Consider the following 14037-nt stretch of genomic DNA (forward strand, 5'->3'; position numbering starts at 1 on the left):
GAAAGCTTTCGACAGAGTTGAATGGCCATATTTAGTTACTGAGTTTGAGAAATGTAATTTTAGTCTGATATTTATATCTTGGATTAAATTGATATATCATTCCCCTGTAGCTTCCGATTGTAGTAACAATCAAAGATCTTCCTTTTTTCGTCTATCTCGGGGTACTAGGCAGGGATGTTCATTATTATTTGATATTGCCCTTGAACCTTTAGCAATTGCCATCCGAGACTCACCTAACATTTTTGATATTACCCGTGGAAATGAAATACAGGAGTTATCATTATATGCAGATGATTTGTTATTATATATCTCTCATCCTGGGAAATCTATTCCCGTTGTTTTATCCTTGTTGGCTCAGTTTAGTAATTTCTCTGATTACAAATTGAACCTTAATAAGAGTGAACTATTTCCCCTAAATATTCAGGTTTCTATTGATGGATGTTTACCGTTTAAATTGGTTACTGACTCTTTTACATATTTAGGGGATAAAATTACGAAAAAGCATAAAGATTTATTGAAAGCTAATTTTTTACCTTTAATCCATTACATTAAATTTTTGTTTACTAAATGGTCACCAATATCTTTATCATTGATCGGTCAGATCAATACTATCAAGATGATTATTTTGCCTAAATTTTTATATGTATTTCAGGTGGTGCCAATTTTCATTCCAAAATTCTTTTTTGATAATGTTGATTCCAAAATCTCCTCATATATATGACAGAACAAAAAATCCTAGGTTAGGTAAAAGACATTTACAGAAATCTAAAAAGGAGGTGGGGTTTAGCTTTGCTGAATTTTAGATTTTACTATTGGGCAATTAACATTCGATGTTTAAAATTTTGGTTGTGAGACTTGGATACAACTTCAAGTCCACATTGGGTAAATCTTGAACGTAATTCTTTACAAGGGTTTTCAATGGGTTCTATTCTAGGGACTTTGCTTCCCTTTACTCTTTCTAAATTGTATAAACAACTGGATAACCGAATAGTTAAATATACTTAACATACATGGTTTCAATTTTGAAAATTGTTTGGGTTGAATAAATTTATTTTAGCACGTCCTACTATATCTAATTTCTTTTTTCAACCCTCTACTATGGATCAAGCATATTTGGCTTGAAAAATTAAAGGTATAGTATGATTTTGTGATTTATTTTCGGATAATTGTTTCATGTCTTTTGAACAACTATCTAATAAATATAATTTGCCTAGATTTCACTTTGTTAGATATTTACAGGTTAGATACTGTTTCTCTTACCTTCCTGAATTTACAAACGTTTGCATATTCAATGGATATTTAGGAAAAAATGTGAGATTTAAAGCCTCTTCAGAAAGGTGTAATACCAATTATTTATAATGTAATTATGAAAATATGTCCAGTTGTATCTAATAACATTAAGACTGATTGGGAAAGGGAACTTAAGATTATTGTACCAATTGAAAATGGGAAAAAAATTCTTCAGTTAGTTAATTCATCCTCTATATGTGCTAAACATGTGTTGATACAGTTTAAGGTAGTACATAGGGCTCATATGTCTAAAGATAAATTACCTCGTTATTATTCTCATATAAATCCTATGTGTGATAGATGTCATTCTGAGATAGCTTCTCTAACTCAAATGTTTTGGTCATGTCCTTTGTTGAAAAAGTATTGGAAAGATATTTTTGATATTATCTCAACTGTTTTGAATATTGATCTACAACCTCACTCTATTACTGCCATTTTTGGGTTACCAATGATAGAATCAAGTCATTGAACCCCTTCAGCTCGTCGGATGATTGCATTTCTTACATTAATGGCTAGAAGATCCATTTTCCTGAATTGGAAAGAGATTAACCCTCCCACCACATTCCATTGGTTTTCTCAAACTATGTTGTGTTTAAATTTGGAAAAAATTAGAAGTGTTGTTTCTGATCCCTCTATTAAATTCGAAAAGACTTGGAGGCCATTTATTAAACATTTTCACATGATGTAACTTGACCTTTTCCAAACTTATTTTATTTCTTTGTAATACATGGTGAGAGGAACGGAGTCAACGACACTAATGGTTCCCTTTTTTTTAACGACGTTACTAAACAGCCCGTGCCTTTTTTTTAAGTTTAGTTGATTAACATTGTTCAGGTCAGTTTTTTTGCGGGGGTATATTTTTGTTTTTTTTTTCTTTTTCATGGTTTTTAATAGATGTTTTTGTTTTATATTGTTCATCTGTATCATGTATGATAGGGAGATTTAATACTCATGTGTCAGCTGGGCTTATTTAACTATGAAAATTACAATGCTGTATTCCCAATAATTTTGTATCAATACTGTGGTATGTTTATTATTATTATAGCAATAAAGATTGAAAAAGAAAAAAAGAATATATGATTGTTTGTTTGAATATCTTACTTTACAGTTTGCTTTCTAGTTTTAATAACTTATGGCTAGATTTTTTAATTACATGTTGATTGGTATTTAAAATGGTTTGAAATATTAACCTATTTAGTTTGAATGTGAAAGGGCTGAATCACCCCATCAAAAGGAACAAAGTGTTTGCTTATATTAAAAAATTAAAAGCACCCTTTTTTTTTTACAAGAAACACACATACGCAGCTGTGATAGCTTACATTTTTTTACTCGGTGGAAGGATATGCAATTCCACTCTTCGTTTAATGCAAAATCACATGGAGTTTCAATTTTTGTAGGTAATACAGCTTCCTTTATTCAGCATAAACTTGTTTCGGACCCTAATAGTCGAGTTGTTATTGTATTAGGGAGTTTAGACAGTAACTTGATTGTTTTTGCTAATGTATATGGCCCCCAATGTAGATGATCCAGGATTTTTTTGAATGTCTATTTTCATTTTTACCAGATTTGTGTACTTACTCCCTTGTGACGGGAGGAGATTTTAACTGCTGGTTAGATCCAATATTAGATCGCTCATCTATTAAACCAGCCACACTTAATAAATCAGCTTTATTTATCCAATCTTTTCTAACTATATGTGGTAGAGTTGATGCTTGGCGTTTACTTTATCCGACGGACAGGGAGTATTTTTTCTCTCATGTCCATCATTCTTATACCGGGATTGACTTCTTTTATTGATAGTCAAACGATTCCATTAGTTTGAAAAAAATGAATATAAAGAGATTGCTATTTCTGACCACTCTCCTGTAATTCTATCTTTAAATCTTCCTGGTCCTATTCCCATGAGTAGATTTTGGCGATTTAACTCTGTTATCCAATGAGGATTTTTAAAAAAATTATGGAGAATCAAATTACTTTTTTTTTTGAAGAAAATACGTTGGAAGAGAAGTCTAGCCTTATTATATGGGATACTTTTAAAGCCTACATCCGGGGTCAAATTATTTCTTTTACTGCAAACATCATTAAAAAAGCTAACAAAGAAAGAAATGAATTAGCCAATCAGTTAAAGCAACTGGACCATAAATATGCTTCGGTACCTGATCCTGAAACATATAAGAGACGTATTGAAACTAAAACTAAATATGACCTTCTTTTAATGTATCCAATTGAAAGCCAACTTTTAAAAGATAGATTAGATTATGAGGACACTCAGTCCTCGTTTGTCATTTAGTAATGCATGCATTAAGAAATGATACAATGTTCCTCCAGTATGATATTACAGAAACACAAGACAGAACAAGACTAAAACTGACAAAAACCATATAATTATAACATAGTTACAACAGTGCAAAACAATACTGTAATTTGATAAAGAGCAGACCATGGGCACGGTAAAAAAAAGTCTCAAAGTCCCGATAGCCCCATCATTTCACGCAGACGGTAGAAGGAAGAAACTCTAACTGCCATGAACTTCCAGCACCGCAAACTTGCCAATGCAGCGCCCTGGAAGCACCCGACCACAGCCGACTGACTCCGTTCGAAAACGTCGAGCCTCCGACCAGCCCTCCGACATCGAGCACCATCTCTGCTGAGTGCTTCGACCCTGGCCCCGGCCGCCAAGCAACAGGCAAAGCCAAGGATTCGGGGCCTTGCCCTCCGGAGATTCTGGATCGCACAGTAGCAGTGGCAGCGAAACAGGCATTTCAGAAGTTACACCAGATGTTCCTCTGCGCTTCTCACATCTGTCTCCATCAAATCAGGATTGTGCACAGCATCCTACTTGACAAATAACAATATTCATCACTGGAGTGGCCGCTGCGTGCTTCGTCGTGCCACCATCTTCTCTCAGTCAACTTTATATTTATGGAGATAAAACTGGTAAGCTACTGGCTAATCAATTGAAGCCATTTTCAGCCAAGCGGCAAATTAAAGAAATACATAAAATTAATGGGGACATGACAACTGACCACCTTGAAATTAATGACACTTTTAGGGAGTTTTATTCTAAATTGTATAGTTCTGACTCTGTTAATGATAATATTGCAATGAATAATTTTTAGATCAATTAAATATCCCTAATCTTTCGTTAGATGATCGTAGGCAATTGGATCAACCTATTTCCCAGGAGGAAATTGCTCAGGCTATTTGAGAATTGCATGCTGGGAAATCCCCTGGACCCGTGGATTCTCTGAAGAGTTTAATAAGACTTTTTCCTCCTTGCTTATACCACACTTATGTTCTACCCTTACAGATTCCTTTAAGGCAGGGAGACTACCGCAGTCTTTTTACGAAGCTTCCATTTCGCTCATTCTCAAAAAGAATAAGAATCCAACTGAATGTTCTTCATATAGACCTATCTCTTTACTCAATTTCCATACTAAAATTTTATCCAAAGTATTGGCTAGCAGACTGAAAAATATTATATTGTAGCTGTGTGCTACACACAACACTAAAAATAACCACACGTAGTCGGTGAGTTAGAGTTGTGATAAAAGAGATTTATTCAAACTTCGTAGCCTGCTTTAAAGCCTTCCCGTTCCCGCCCTTCTTGGGCGGGACTGCTGTGGGGAATGCATAACGGCAGACCCTTTCCGCGCATGGGATTTCCCCCCTGCTGCTGAAGATGGCCTGGCGCCCTTTTTGGGGCCGGCCTCTCTGCCGGCGCGTGCTGGTTCATGTGTGCTAGAAAGTGGGTCGCCACATAACCACGCCCCCCAGAACCGGTGATACATCCCCCAATGTCCAGAGTCTGGATCGGCCTCTGTTTGGGAGGTCTGCCCCTGCGCCGCGGTGCCTGAGCCTGGACCGGCTGCGCCAAGTCCACATGGGCCGGTTTGAGTCGGTCCACCGTGAAAACCTCCTCTCCCCCCCCCCCCCGATGTCCAGCACGAACGTGGACCCGTTGTTCCTGATCACCTTAAAAGGCCCCTCGTAGGGCCGCTGTAGCGGTGCCCGGTGTCCGCCCCGTCGTACAAAAAGAAACTTACAGTTCTGCAGGTCTTTGGGTACGCAGGTCGGGCTCTGTCCGTGCTGTGAAGTGGGGATGGGGGCCAGGTTACTGAGACGCTCCCGTAGTCTGTCCAGGACTGCTGCGGGTTCTTCCTCTTGCCCCCTTGGGGCTGGTATGAACTCTCCTGGGACTACCAGGGGTGCGCCGTACACCAACTCAGCCAACGAGGTGTGCAGATCCTCCTCGGGCGCTGAGCGAATTCTGAGCAGGACTCAGGGAAGTTCGTCCACCCAGTTAGGCCCCTCCAGGCCGGCCATGAGAGCCGACTTCAGGTGACAGTGGTAGGTATTTGTGTGGTGTAGCTGTGATCCTAAAAGGTTGGCCATAGTTGACCACAGGCAGGAGGTGAACTGGGCTCCCCTGTCGGAGGTAATGTGGGCTGGTACCCCAAAGCGTGCTACCCAGGTTGCGATCAGTGCTCGGGCGCAGGATTCGGAGGTGGTGTTGCTGAGCGAGACTGCCTCTGGCCATCTGGTGCACCAGTCTATCATAGTTAGGAGGTACCATGCTCCTCGTGACACTGGCAGGGGCCCCACGATATCCACATGGATGTGGTCGAACCTCTGGTGGGTGGGCTCGAACCGCTGCGGCGGAGCCTTGGTGTGCCACTGCACCTTGGCCGTTTGGCACTGCATGCACGTTTTGGCCCATTCACTGACCTGTTTACGCAGTCCATGCCACACGAACCTGTTGGCGACCAGCCGGACGGTTGTCCTGATGGAGGGATGCGCTAAGTTGTGAATGGATTCGGAAACCTGCCGGCGCCAGGCTGCTGGGACGATGGGGCGGGGTTGGCCGGTAGCTACGTAACACAGTAGGGTCCTCTCACCTGGGCCTACGGGGAGGTCTTGGAGCTGTAAACCGGAGACTGCAGTCCTGTAACTGGGGATCTCAGCGTCTGCCTGCTGTGCCTCTGCCAGCGCTGCATAGTCCACCCCCTGGGACAGGGCCTGTATGGTAGGTCTGGATAGTGCGTCCGCCACGATGTTGTCCTTTCCCGGACATGCCGGATGTCCGTCGTATATTCGGAGATGTAGGACAGATGTTGCTGCTGGTGGGAAGACCAGGGGTCGGACACCTTAGTGAACGCAAAGGTAAGCGGTTTGTGGCCTGTGAACGCAGTGAAGGGCCTACCTTCTAAGAAATATCTGAAATGCCGGATTGCCAGGTATAGTGTCAATAGCTCCCGGTTGAAAGCACTGTATTTGAGTTCGGGTGGTCGTAGGTGTTTGCTGAAGAATGCCAGGGGTTGCCAGCGACTCTCGATGAGTTGTTCCAGCACTCCACCAACTGCTGTGTTGGATGCGTCCACCGTGAGGGCAGTAGGAACGTCCGTTCTGGGGTGCACTAGCATCGCGGCGTTTACTAAGGGTTCTTTGGTTTTAACAAAAGCGGCTGCGGCCTCTTTATCCCAGGTAATGTCCTTGCCCTTACCCGACATCAGGGTGAACAGGGGGCGCATGATTCGGGCTGCTGAGGGGAGGAAACAGTGGTAGAAATTCACCATACCCATGAAACGTCGACTGTACTTCTTCCTAGAGATGCTGCCTGGCCTGCTGCGTTCACCAGCAACTTTGATGTGTGTTGCTTGAATTTCCAGCATCTGCAGAATTCCTCATGTTTAGGAATGATGGTGCTTAGTTCTCTGAAGGTGGAATCTCATGTGGATAGGGTGGTGAAGAAAGCTTTTGGTTTGCTGACCTTTATAAATCAGAGCATTGAGTATAGGAGTTGGGATGTAATGTTAAAATTGTACAAGGCATTGGTAAGGCCAAATTTGGAGTATTGTGTACAGCTCTGGTCACTGAGTTACAGGAAAGATGTCAACAAAATAGAGAGAATACAGAGGAGATTTACTAGAATGTTACCTGGGTTTCAGCACCTGAGTTACAGAGAAAGGTTGAACAAGTTAGATCTTTATTCTTTGGAGCGTAGAAGGTTGAGGGGGGACTTGATAGAGGTATTTAAAATTATGAAGGGGATAGATAGACTTGACGTGGATAGGCTTTTTCCTTTGGGAGTAGGGGAGATTCAAACAACTGGACATTAGTTGAGAGTTAAGGGGCAAAAGTTCAGGGGTAACACGAGGGGGAACTTCTTTACTCGGAGAGTGGTAGCTGTGTGGAACGAGCTTCCAGTAGAAGTGGTAGAGGCGGGTTCGATTTTGTCATTTTAAAAAAATTCGATCGGTATATGGACAGGAAAGGAACGGAGGGTAGAGGCAGGTAGATGTGACTAAGTGAGAGTAAGCGTTCAGCATGGACTAGAAGGGCCAAGATGGCCTATTTCCGTGCTGTAATTGTTATATGGTTATATGAACTTGCGGGTGTCTCTGCAGGTTGGACAACTGAGTGACTTCCTTCTCAGACTGAGCAGGTGAACGGCCTCTCCCCAGTGTGAACTGACTGGTGTGCTTGTAGGCTAGCTAACCGTGTGAATCCCTTCCCACAGACTGAGCAGGTGAATGGCCTCTCCCCAGTGTGAACTCACTGATGTATCTGCAGATCAGGTGATCGAGTGAATCCCTTCCCACAGACTGAGCAGGCGAATGGCCGCTATGCAGTGTGAACTGACTGGTGTCTCCGTAGGTGAGATGCCTGAGTGAATCCCTTCCCACAGTCTGAGCAGGTGAACGGCCTCTCCCCAGTGTGAACTCTCCGATGCACCTTCAATTGGGATGACTGAGTGAATCCCTTCCCACAGTCTGAGCAGGTGAACGGCCTCTCCCCAGTGTGAACTTGCTGGTGTCTCTGTAGATCAGATGATCGAGTGAATCCCTTCCCACAGACTGAGCAGGTGAACGGCCTCTCCCCAGTGTGAAATCGCTGGTGTTTCAGTAGGTCAGATGACTGAGTGAATCCCTTCCCACAGTCTGTGCAGGTGAACGGCCTCTCTCCAGTGTGAACTCGCTGATGTACCTTCAGATGAGATGATAAATTGAATCCCTTCCCACAGACTGAGCAGGTGAATGGCCTCTCCCCAGTGTGAACTCGCTGATGTACCTTCAGTTTAGATGAGGAAGTGAATCCCTTCCCACAGACTGAGCAGGTGAATGGCCACTCCCCAGTGTGAACTGACTGGTGTTCTTGTAGGTGAGCTGACTGTGTGAATCCCTTCCCACAGTCTGAGCAGGTGAACGGCCTCTGCCCTGTGTGAACTCGCTGATGTATCTGCAGATGAGATGACTGAGTAAATCCCTTCCTACAGACTGAGCAGGTGAATGGCCTCTCCCCAGTGTGAACTCGCTGATGTATCTGCAGATCAGGTGATCGAGTGAATCTCTTCCCACAGTCTGAGCAGGTGAACGGTCTCTCCCCCGTGTGAAGTCTCTGATGCACCGTCAGTTGAGATGACGAAGTGAATCCGTTCCCACAGTCTGAGCAGGTGAACGGCCTCTCCCCAGTGTGAACTCTCTGATGTTCCTTCAGTTGAGATGACGAAGTGAATCCCTTCCCACAGTCTGAGCAGGTGAACGGCCTCTCCCCAGTGTGAACTCGCTGATGTATCTGTAGATCAGATGATCGAGCAAATCCCTTCCCACAGTCTGAGCAGGTGAACGGCCTCTCCCCAGTGTGAACTCGCTGATGTGCTTGTAGGTTAGCTAACTGTGTGAATCCCTTCCCACAGTCTGAGCAGGTGAATGGCCTCTCCCCAGTGTGAACTCTCTGATGTACCTTCAGGTTAGATGACTGAGTGAATCCCTTCCCGCAGTCTGAGCAGGTGAACGGCCGCTCCCTGGTGTGAACTCGCTGGTGAGCCATTAGGTCAGATAACCGCGTGAATCCTTCCCCACAAATTCAGCAGATGACCAGCCTCTGCTCAGTGTGAACAGACTGGTGTATCCACAGGTGGGATGACCGACTGAATCCCGTCTCACACATAGAACAGGTGAATGGGCTTGTCTCAGTGTAAACTTGCTGATGTACCTTCAGTTGAGATGATGGAGTGAATCCATTCCCACTGTCTGAGCAGGTGAATGGCCTCTCCCCTGTGTAAGATGACAGGCACGTCAGTCGGTCAGATGATCAAATGAATCTCTCCCCACAGTCTGAGCAGGAAGGATGATCGAGTGAATCATTGCTCCACTTCTTAAATATCTGGACAAAGACAGCAAAACTGGCGTGTTGTGTTCGAGATTCCCGTAGACAAATTCCTTGTCATTTTTAATCTGTAAAAAGATTTACAAAATCAATCAATGAGTGAAGGACAACATTTCAGATGAGATCACTTGAGTTGCCAAGGTGTGATCTGGCATCACACCGTTACAGTGAGGTTCAACCCAAGTTGGAGAGAGAAATCACCTTCTAACTGGGCACAGTGCTGGTATCTGGAATGACCATCAAATTCTCTGATGCTCTTCCTTTTTTTATAAGAATGGGGCATTTCTGCCATCTCCAATCTGTGACCTGGCTCAGTTTGACTCTCTCCATTGGTATTATTCCCTGTTCCCACTGAGCTGCATAGGTTCCTGGCCCCACAGTAACTGAAACACTCACACACAAATAGCCGGCAGTGCATTCCATGCACCCACCACTCTGTGTGAAAAACTTACCCCTGACATCCCCTCAGTATCTATTTCCAAGCTCCTTAAAACTATGCCCCCTCGTGTTAGCCATTTCAGCCCTGGGAAAAAAACCTCTGGCTCTCCACACGATTAATGCCCCTCATCATCTTATACATCTAAAAAAGGCTCTAAACATAAACAAGGAAATTATACATTGCTTTGAGGATTTGTTAGAAATATACAAAATTATGAGGGTATAGATAGGGTAAATGCGAGCAGCTTTTTCCACTGAGGTTGCGTGGGATGGCCAGAGGTCATGGTTAAGTGGGGAAGGTGAAAATTTAATGGGAATATTTGGAAAAGCTCTTTCCTGCAGTGGTCGTGAGAGTGTGGATTGAGATGTCAGCACAAGTGGTGAATATGAACTCGGTTTCACCATTTCAAAGAAGTTTGGATGGGAGCCTGGATGATAGGGGTATGGAGGGCGATGGTCTCGGTGCAGGTAGTTGCATTAGACCAGCGGTCCCCAACCACCGGGTCGCAAAGCATGTGCTCCCGGGCCACAAGGAAACAATATGATTTGGCGATATGAGTCAGCTGCACCTTTTCTCATTCCCCGTCACGGCCACTGATCAGCCATTACACATGTGAGGTCATGACCCGCGCGTCATCTGTGTCAGCGCGGGAAGGAGATCAACTCCTCGAGCTTGCAAATGACGGCGGGCTGAGAAGTATGTTTGAAATAACATCTCTGTCGGCATTCTGGATCAAAGTCAAGGCTAAATATCCTGAGATAGCCACGAAAGCACTGAAAACGTTGCTTCCATTTCCAACATATCTCTGCGAAGCGGAGTTTTCTCCAATGAATGCAACGAAAACTAAATTGCGGAATAGACTGGACAGGAACTCACTTCGAGTATCGCTGTCTCCCATCATCCCTCGATAGGACCGTGGTGTTGGAGGGAAACAAGCCCAGGGCTCCCACTGATTCAGCGATATTGGTGTGTTCCAATGATCTTATATATTCATACGGGGAAAATATGTGCTGTGTGTTTAAAATCCAAATGTTACTTAAAATGTCATGATGCTATTGACTTACTTATATAACCATATAACAATTACAGCACGGAAACAGGCCATCTCTGCCCTACTAGTCCGTGCCGAATGCTACTCTCACCTAGTCCCGCCGACGTGTACTCAGCTCATAACCCTCCATTCCTTTCCTGTCCATATAGCTATCCAATTTTTCTTTAAATGATAATATCGAACCTGCTTCTGCCACTTCTACTGGAAGTTCATTCATCACTTACTTCAAGCTCCTCTGATAATTGACTTATCACTATATTCATGCGAGGAAAATATGTGCTGTGTGTTTAATATTAAATTTGTTAGATAAACCCTTTTAGAAATGAAATTGGGTGTATTAGCCATTTATTACGTATATTCCAGTCATGATTAACACCGCCCCCCCCCCCCACTCCTGACACTCCGACAGAATCACGAAAAAGGATTTGCAGGAAAAATCGGCAGGTCACGACGCGCATGCGCACTGGTGCCCGCGCAAGGCTTCATGGTCATTGTTGTCTTTCTCTGGGTAAACGCAACGTATTTGACTGCTACTCTTGTCCGTTGGCAACCCTACCCACCACCGCCACCCCACCGGGTCGGCCGCTCCACAAGAATATTGTCAATATTAAACCGGTCCGCAGTGCAAAAAAGGTTGGGGACCCTTGCATTAGACAGCTTAGATGTTTTTTCAGCATTGACCAGATGGGCTAAATAGCCTGTTTCTATACTGAACTTCTCCATGTTTCTATGACACAGAAGCTGGCCAAACTTGTTTGGAAGGGAAAAGTTGGGAGTGACAATGGAGCAGCGATGGCTGGAGTTTCTGGGAGCAATTTGGGAGCTCGGTGATCGATACATCCGAAAGATGTGGAAACATTGGAAACGCAGGAGGACACAACCGTGGTTGAAATGAGAAGCCAAAGCCAACATAAAAGCCAAAGAGAGGGTAAACAAAAGAGTGAAAACGATTGGGAAGCTTTTAGAAACCAACAGAAGACGACTAAAAAAAAAGTCAGAGCTCAGGGCGTGGAATTATGATATTGTAGTCATTAGTGAGTCTTTGTAGCGCCCAACAGTCTGAGGCATTTAGAGGAACAAAATATCCGGGGCCTCAATATCTCTTGAAAACCAAGGTTCCCTGCACCAGTTAACTTTCAACTTTTATTATGCAGGCACATACAAACTCTACACCTTCAAAATTTCACTTCTGAATGCCCCCCACTTACCAAGTACTCCTTTGCCAGAAAACAGCCTGTCCCAAACCACACTTGTCAGATCCTTTCTGATACCATCAAAATTGACCTTTCTCCAATTTAGAATCTCAACCCATGGTCCAGACCTCTCTTTTTTCCATATTTACTTTGAATCTCATGGCATTATGGTCACTAATTTCAGTCACCAGCCCTGGATCATCAACCTATTGCACACTTTTACATCAGGAATTCTATGTACTGATTAAGGGCACATTTGACAAACTATACCCCATCTAGTCCTCTTACAGTATGGGAGTCCCAGTCAATACATGGAAAGTTAAAATCACTTACTGAATCAACTTTTGTTTCTTGGCATGGTCTGCGATCTCTCTACAAATTTGTTCCTCTAAATCCCTCGGATTGTTGGGTGCAACCAAGTCCCCAATAATGGCTACAATATCAGAATTCCCTGTCCTGAGCTCATCTGGTTTTCCTACAGTGCTTCTTGCATTGTGATATACACAGCTCAGCACATTCATCGCTCCATGCTCAACCATTTGATTGCTGACTGTACCTGAGGTCTGAACAACATCCGACTGGTGTAAAGAAAACAACCTCTCCCTCATTGTCACAAAACATGCATCATTGCTGTCGCAGTTTATGTTCCACTGGATGCTAATGCTAAAGTAGCCATGAAAGACCTCAGTGCTGCTATTAGCAAGCTGCAGACATTGCATCCAGACGGAGCTTTGACTGTTGCTGGAGACTTTAATCATTGTAACCTACGTACCGTGCTTCCAAGATTTTACCAAAATGTATTATGCACCACCAGGTGTAATAAAACCTCAGATCATGTGTACACAAATGTGGCTGACACTCACAAACTCACTACCCTCCCCCATCTGGGACAGTCTGACCATCTTTCATTGTTTCTGCTTCCCAAGTATAGCCCGGTCACTAAACGTGTGAAACCCACAATGAAGACTATTAAGATCTGGCTGGAGGGGGCTGACTCTGCTCTTCAGCACCAATTCCAGCACACAGACTGGAGCACGTTTGCTGCCCATACCACCACAGACTCTCAGATTAACATTGATTTATACACCAACTCTGTCCTTGAGCACATCAACAAGTGTGTAGATAGAGAGACATTACTAAAACAAATAGGAGTTTTCGCCAATCAGAAACCATGGATGAACAGAGAGGTTCACCTCCTGCTCAAAGCAAGAGATTCAGCCTTCAGGTCTGGAGACTGGGAGGTTCACAGCTCAGCCAGGGCCAACCTGAGGAGGGGAATCTCTCAGGCTAAACACATATACAAACAGAGAATCGAGGAGCATTTCAACTCCTCTGACCCCCGGCCCATGTGGCATAGCATACAGGTCATTACAGACTTCAAACCTCCTAGTACTGTGCCCCCTTCCAGCTCTGCTACCCTCCCTGATGAGCTCAATTACTTCTACGCTCGCATTCATCGAGGGAACAAGGAGGTCACCCTCAAAGCGGATCTCCCACCTGGTGAACTGTCTCTCTCACTTTCCACCTCCGATGTTTGTGCCACCCTGAGCAGGGTGAATGTACGGAAGGCAGCTGGTCTGGATGGAATACCTGGCCGTGTGGTGAGACTCTGTGCAGGGCAGTTGACCGGGGTCTTCATGGACATTTTTAATTTGTCCCTGGCCCGGGGTGTTGTCCCCACAAGCTTCAAGATCGCCACCATCGTGCCAGTACTGAAGCATTCCACTGCCACGAACCTGAATGATTTCCGCCCAGTTGCACTCACCCCCATCATTGCAAAGTGCTTTGAGAGACTGGTTTTATCACATCTGAAATCCTGTCTGCCCACTACCCTGGACCCCCATCGCACCAACAGGTCAACAGAGGACGCCATCTCCACGGCACTTCACCCTGCC

General features: G+C 44.2%; 1 protein-coding gene across 1 annotated transcript in view; it reads right to left on the reverse strand.

Moving 5' to 3' along the window:
* Positions 1-2604: 2604 nt before the first annotated feature.
* Positions 2605-14037, reverse strand: part of LOC140208324 (uncharacterized) — a 38653-nt gene continuing 27220 nt past the window's right edge. The window contains exons 3-4 of the mRNA XM_072276911.1: positions 5337-9033; positions 2605-4125 (exon numbers count right to left, since the gene is read on the reverse strand). Coding sequence (XP_072133012.1) covers positions 7915-9033 — 1119 coding nt within the window. The 3' untranslated portion in view covers positions 2605-4125; positions 5337-7914. The remainder of the gene's footprint in view (positions 4126-5336; positions 9034-14037) is intronic.

The sequence above is a fragment of the Mobula birostris genome, chromosome 13, assembly GCF_030028105.1.
Source record: "Mobula birostris isolate sMobBir1 chromosome 13, sMobBir1.hap1, whole genome shotgun sequence".
NCBI lineage: Eukaryota > Metazoa > Chordata > Chondrichthyes > Myliobatiformes > Myliobatidae > Mobula > Mobula birostris.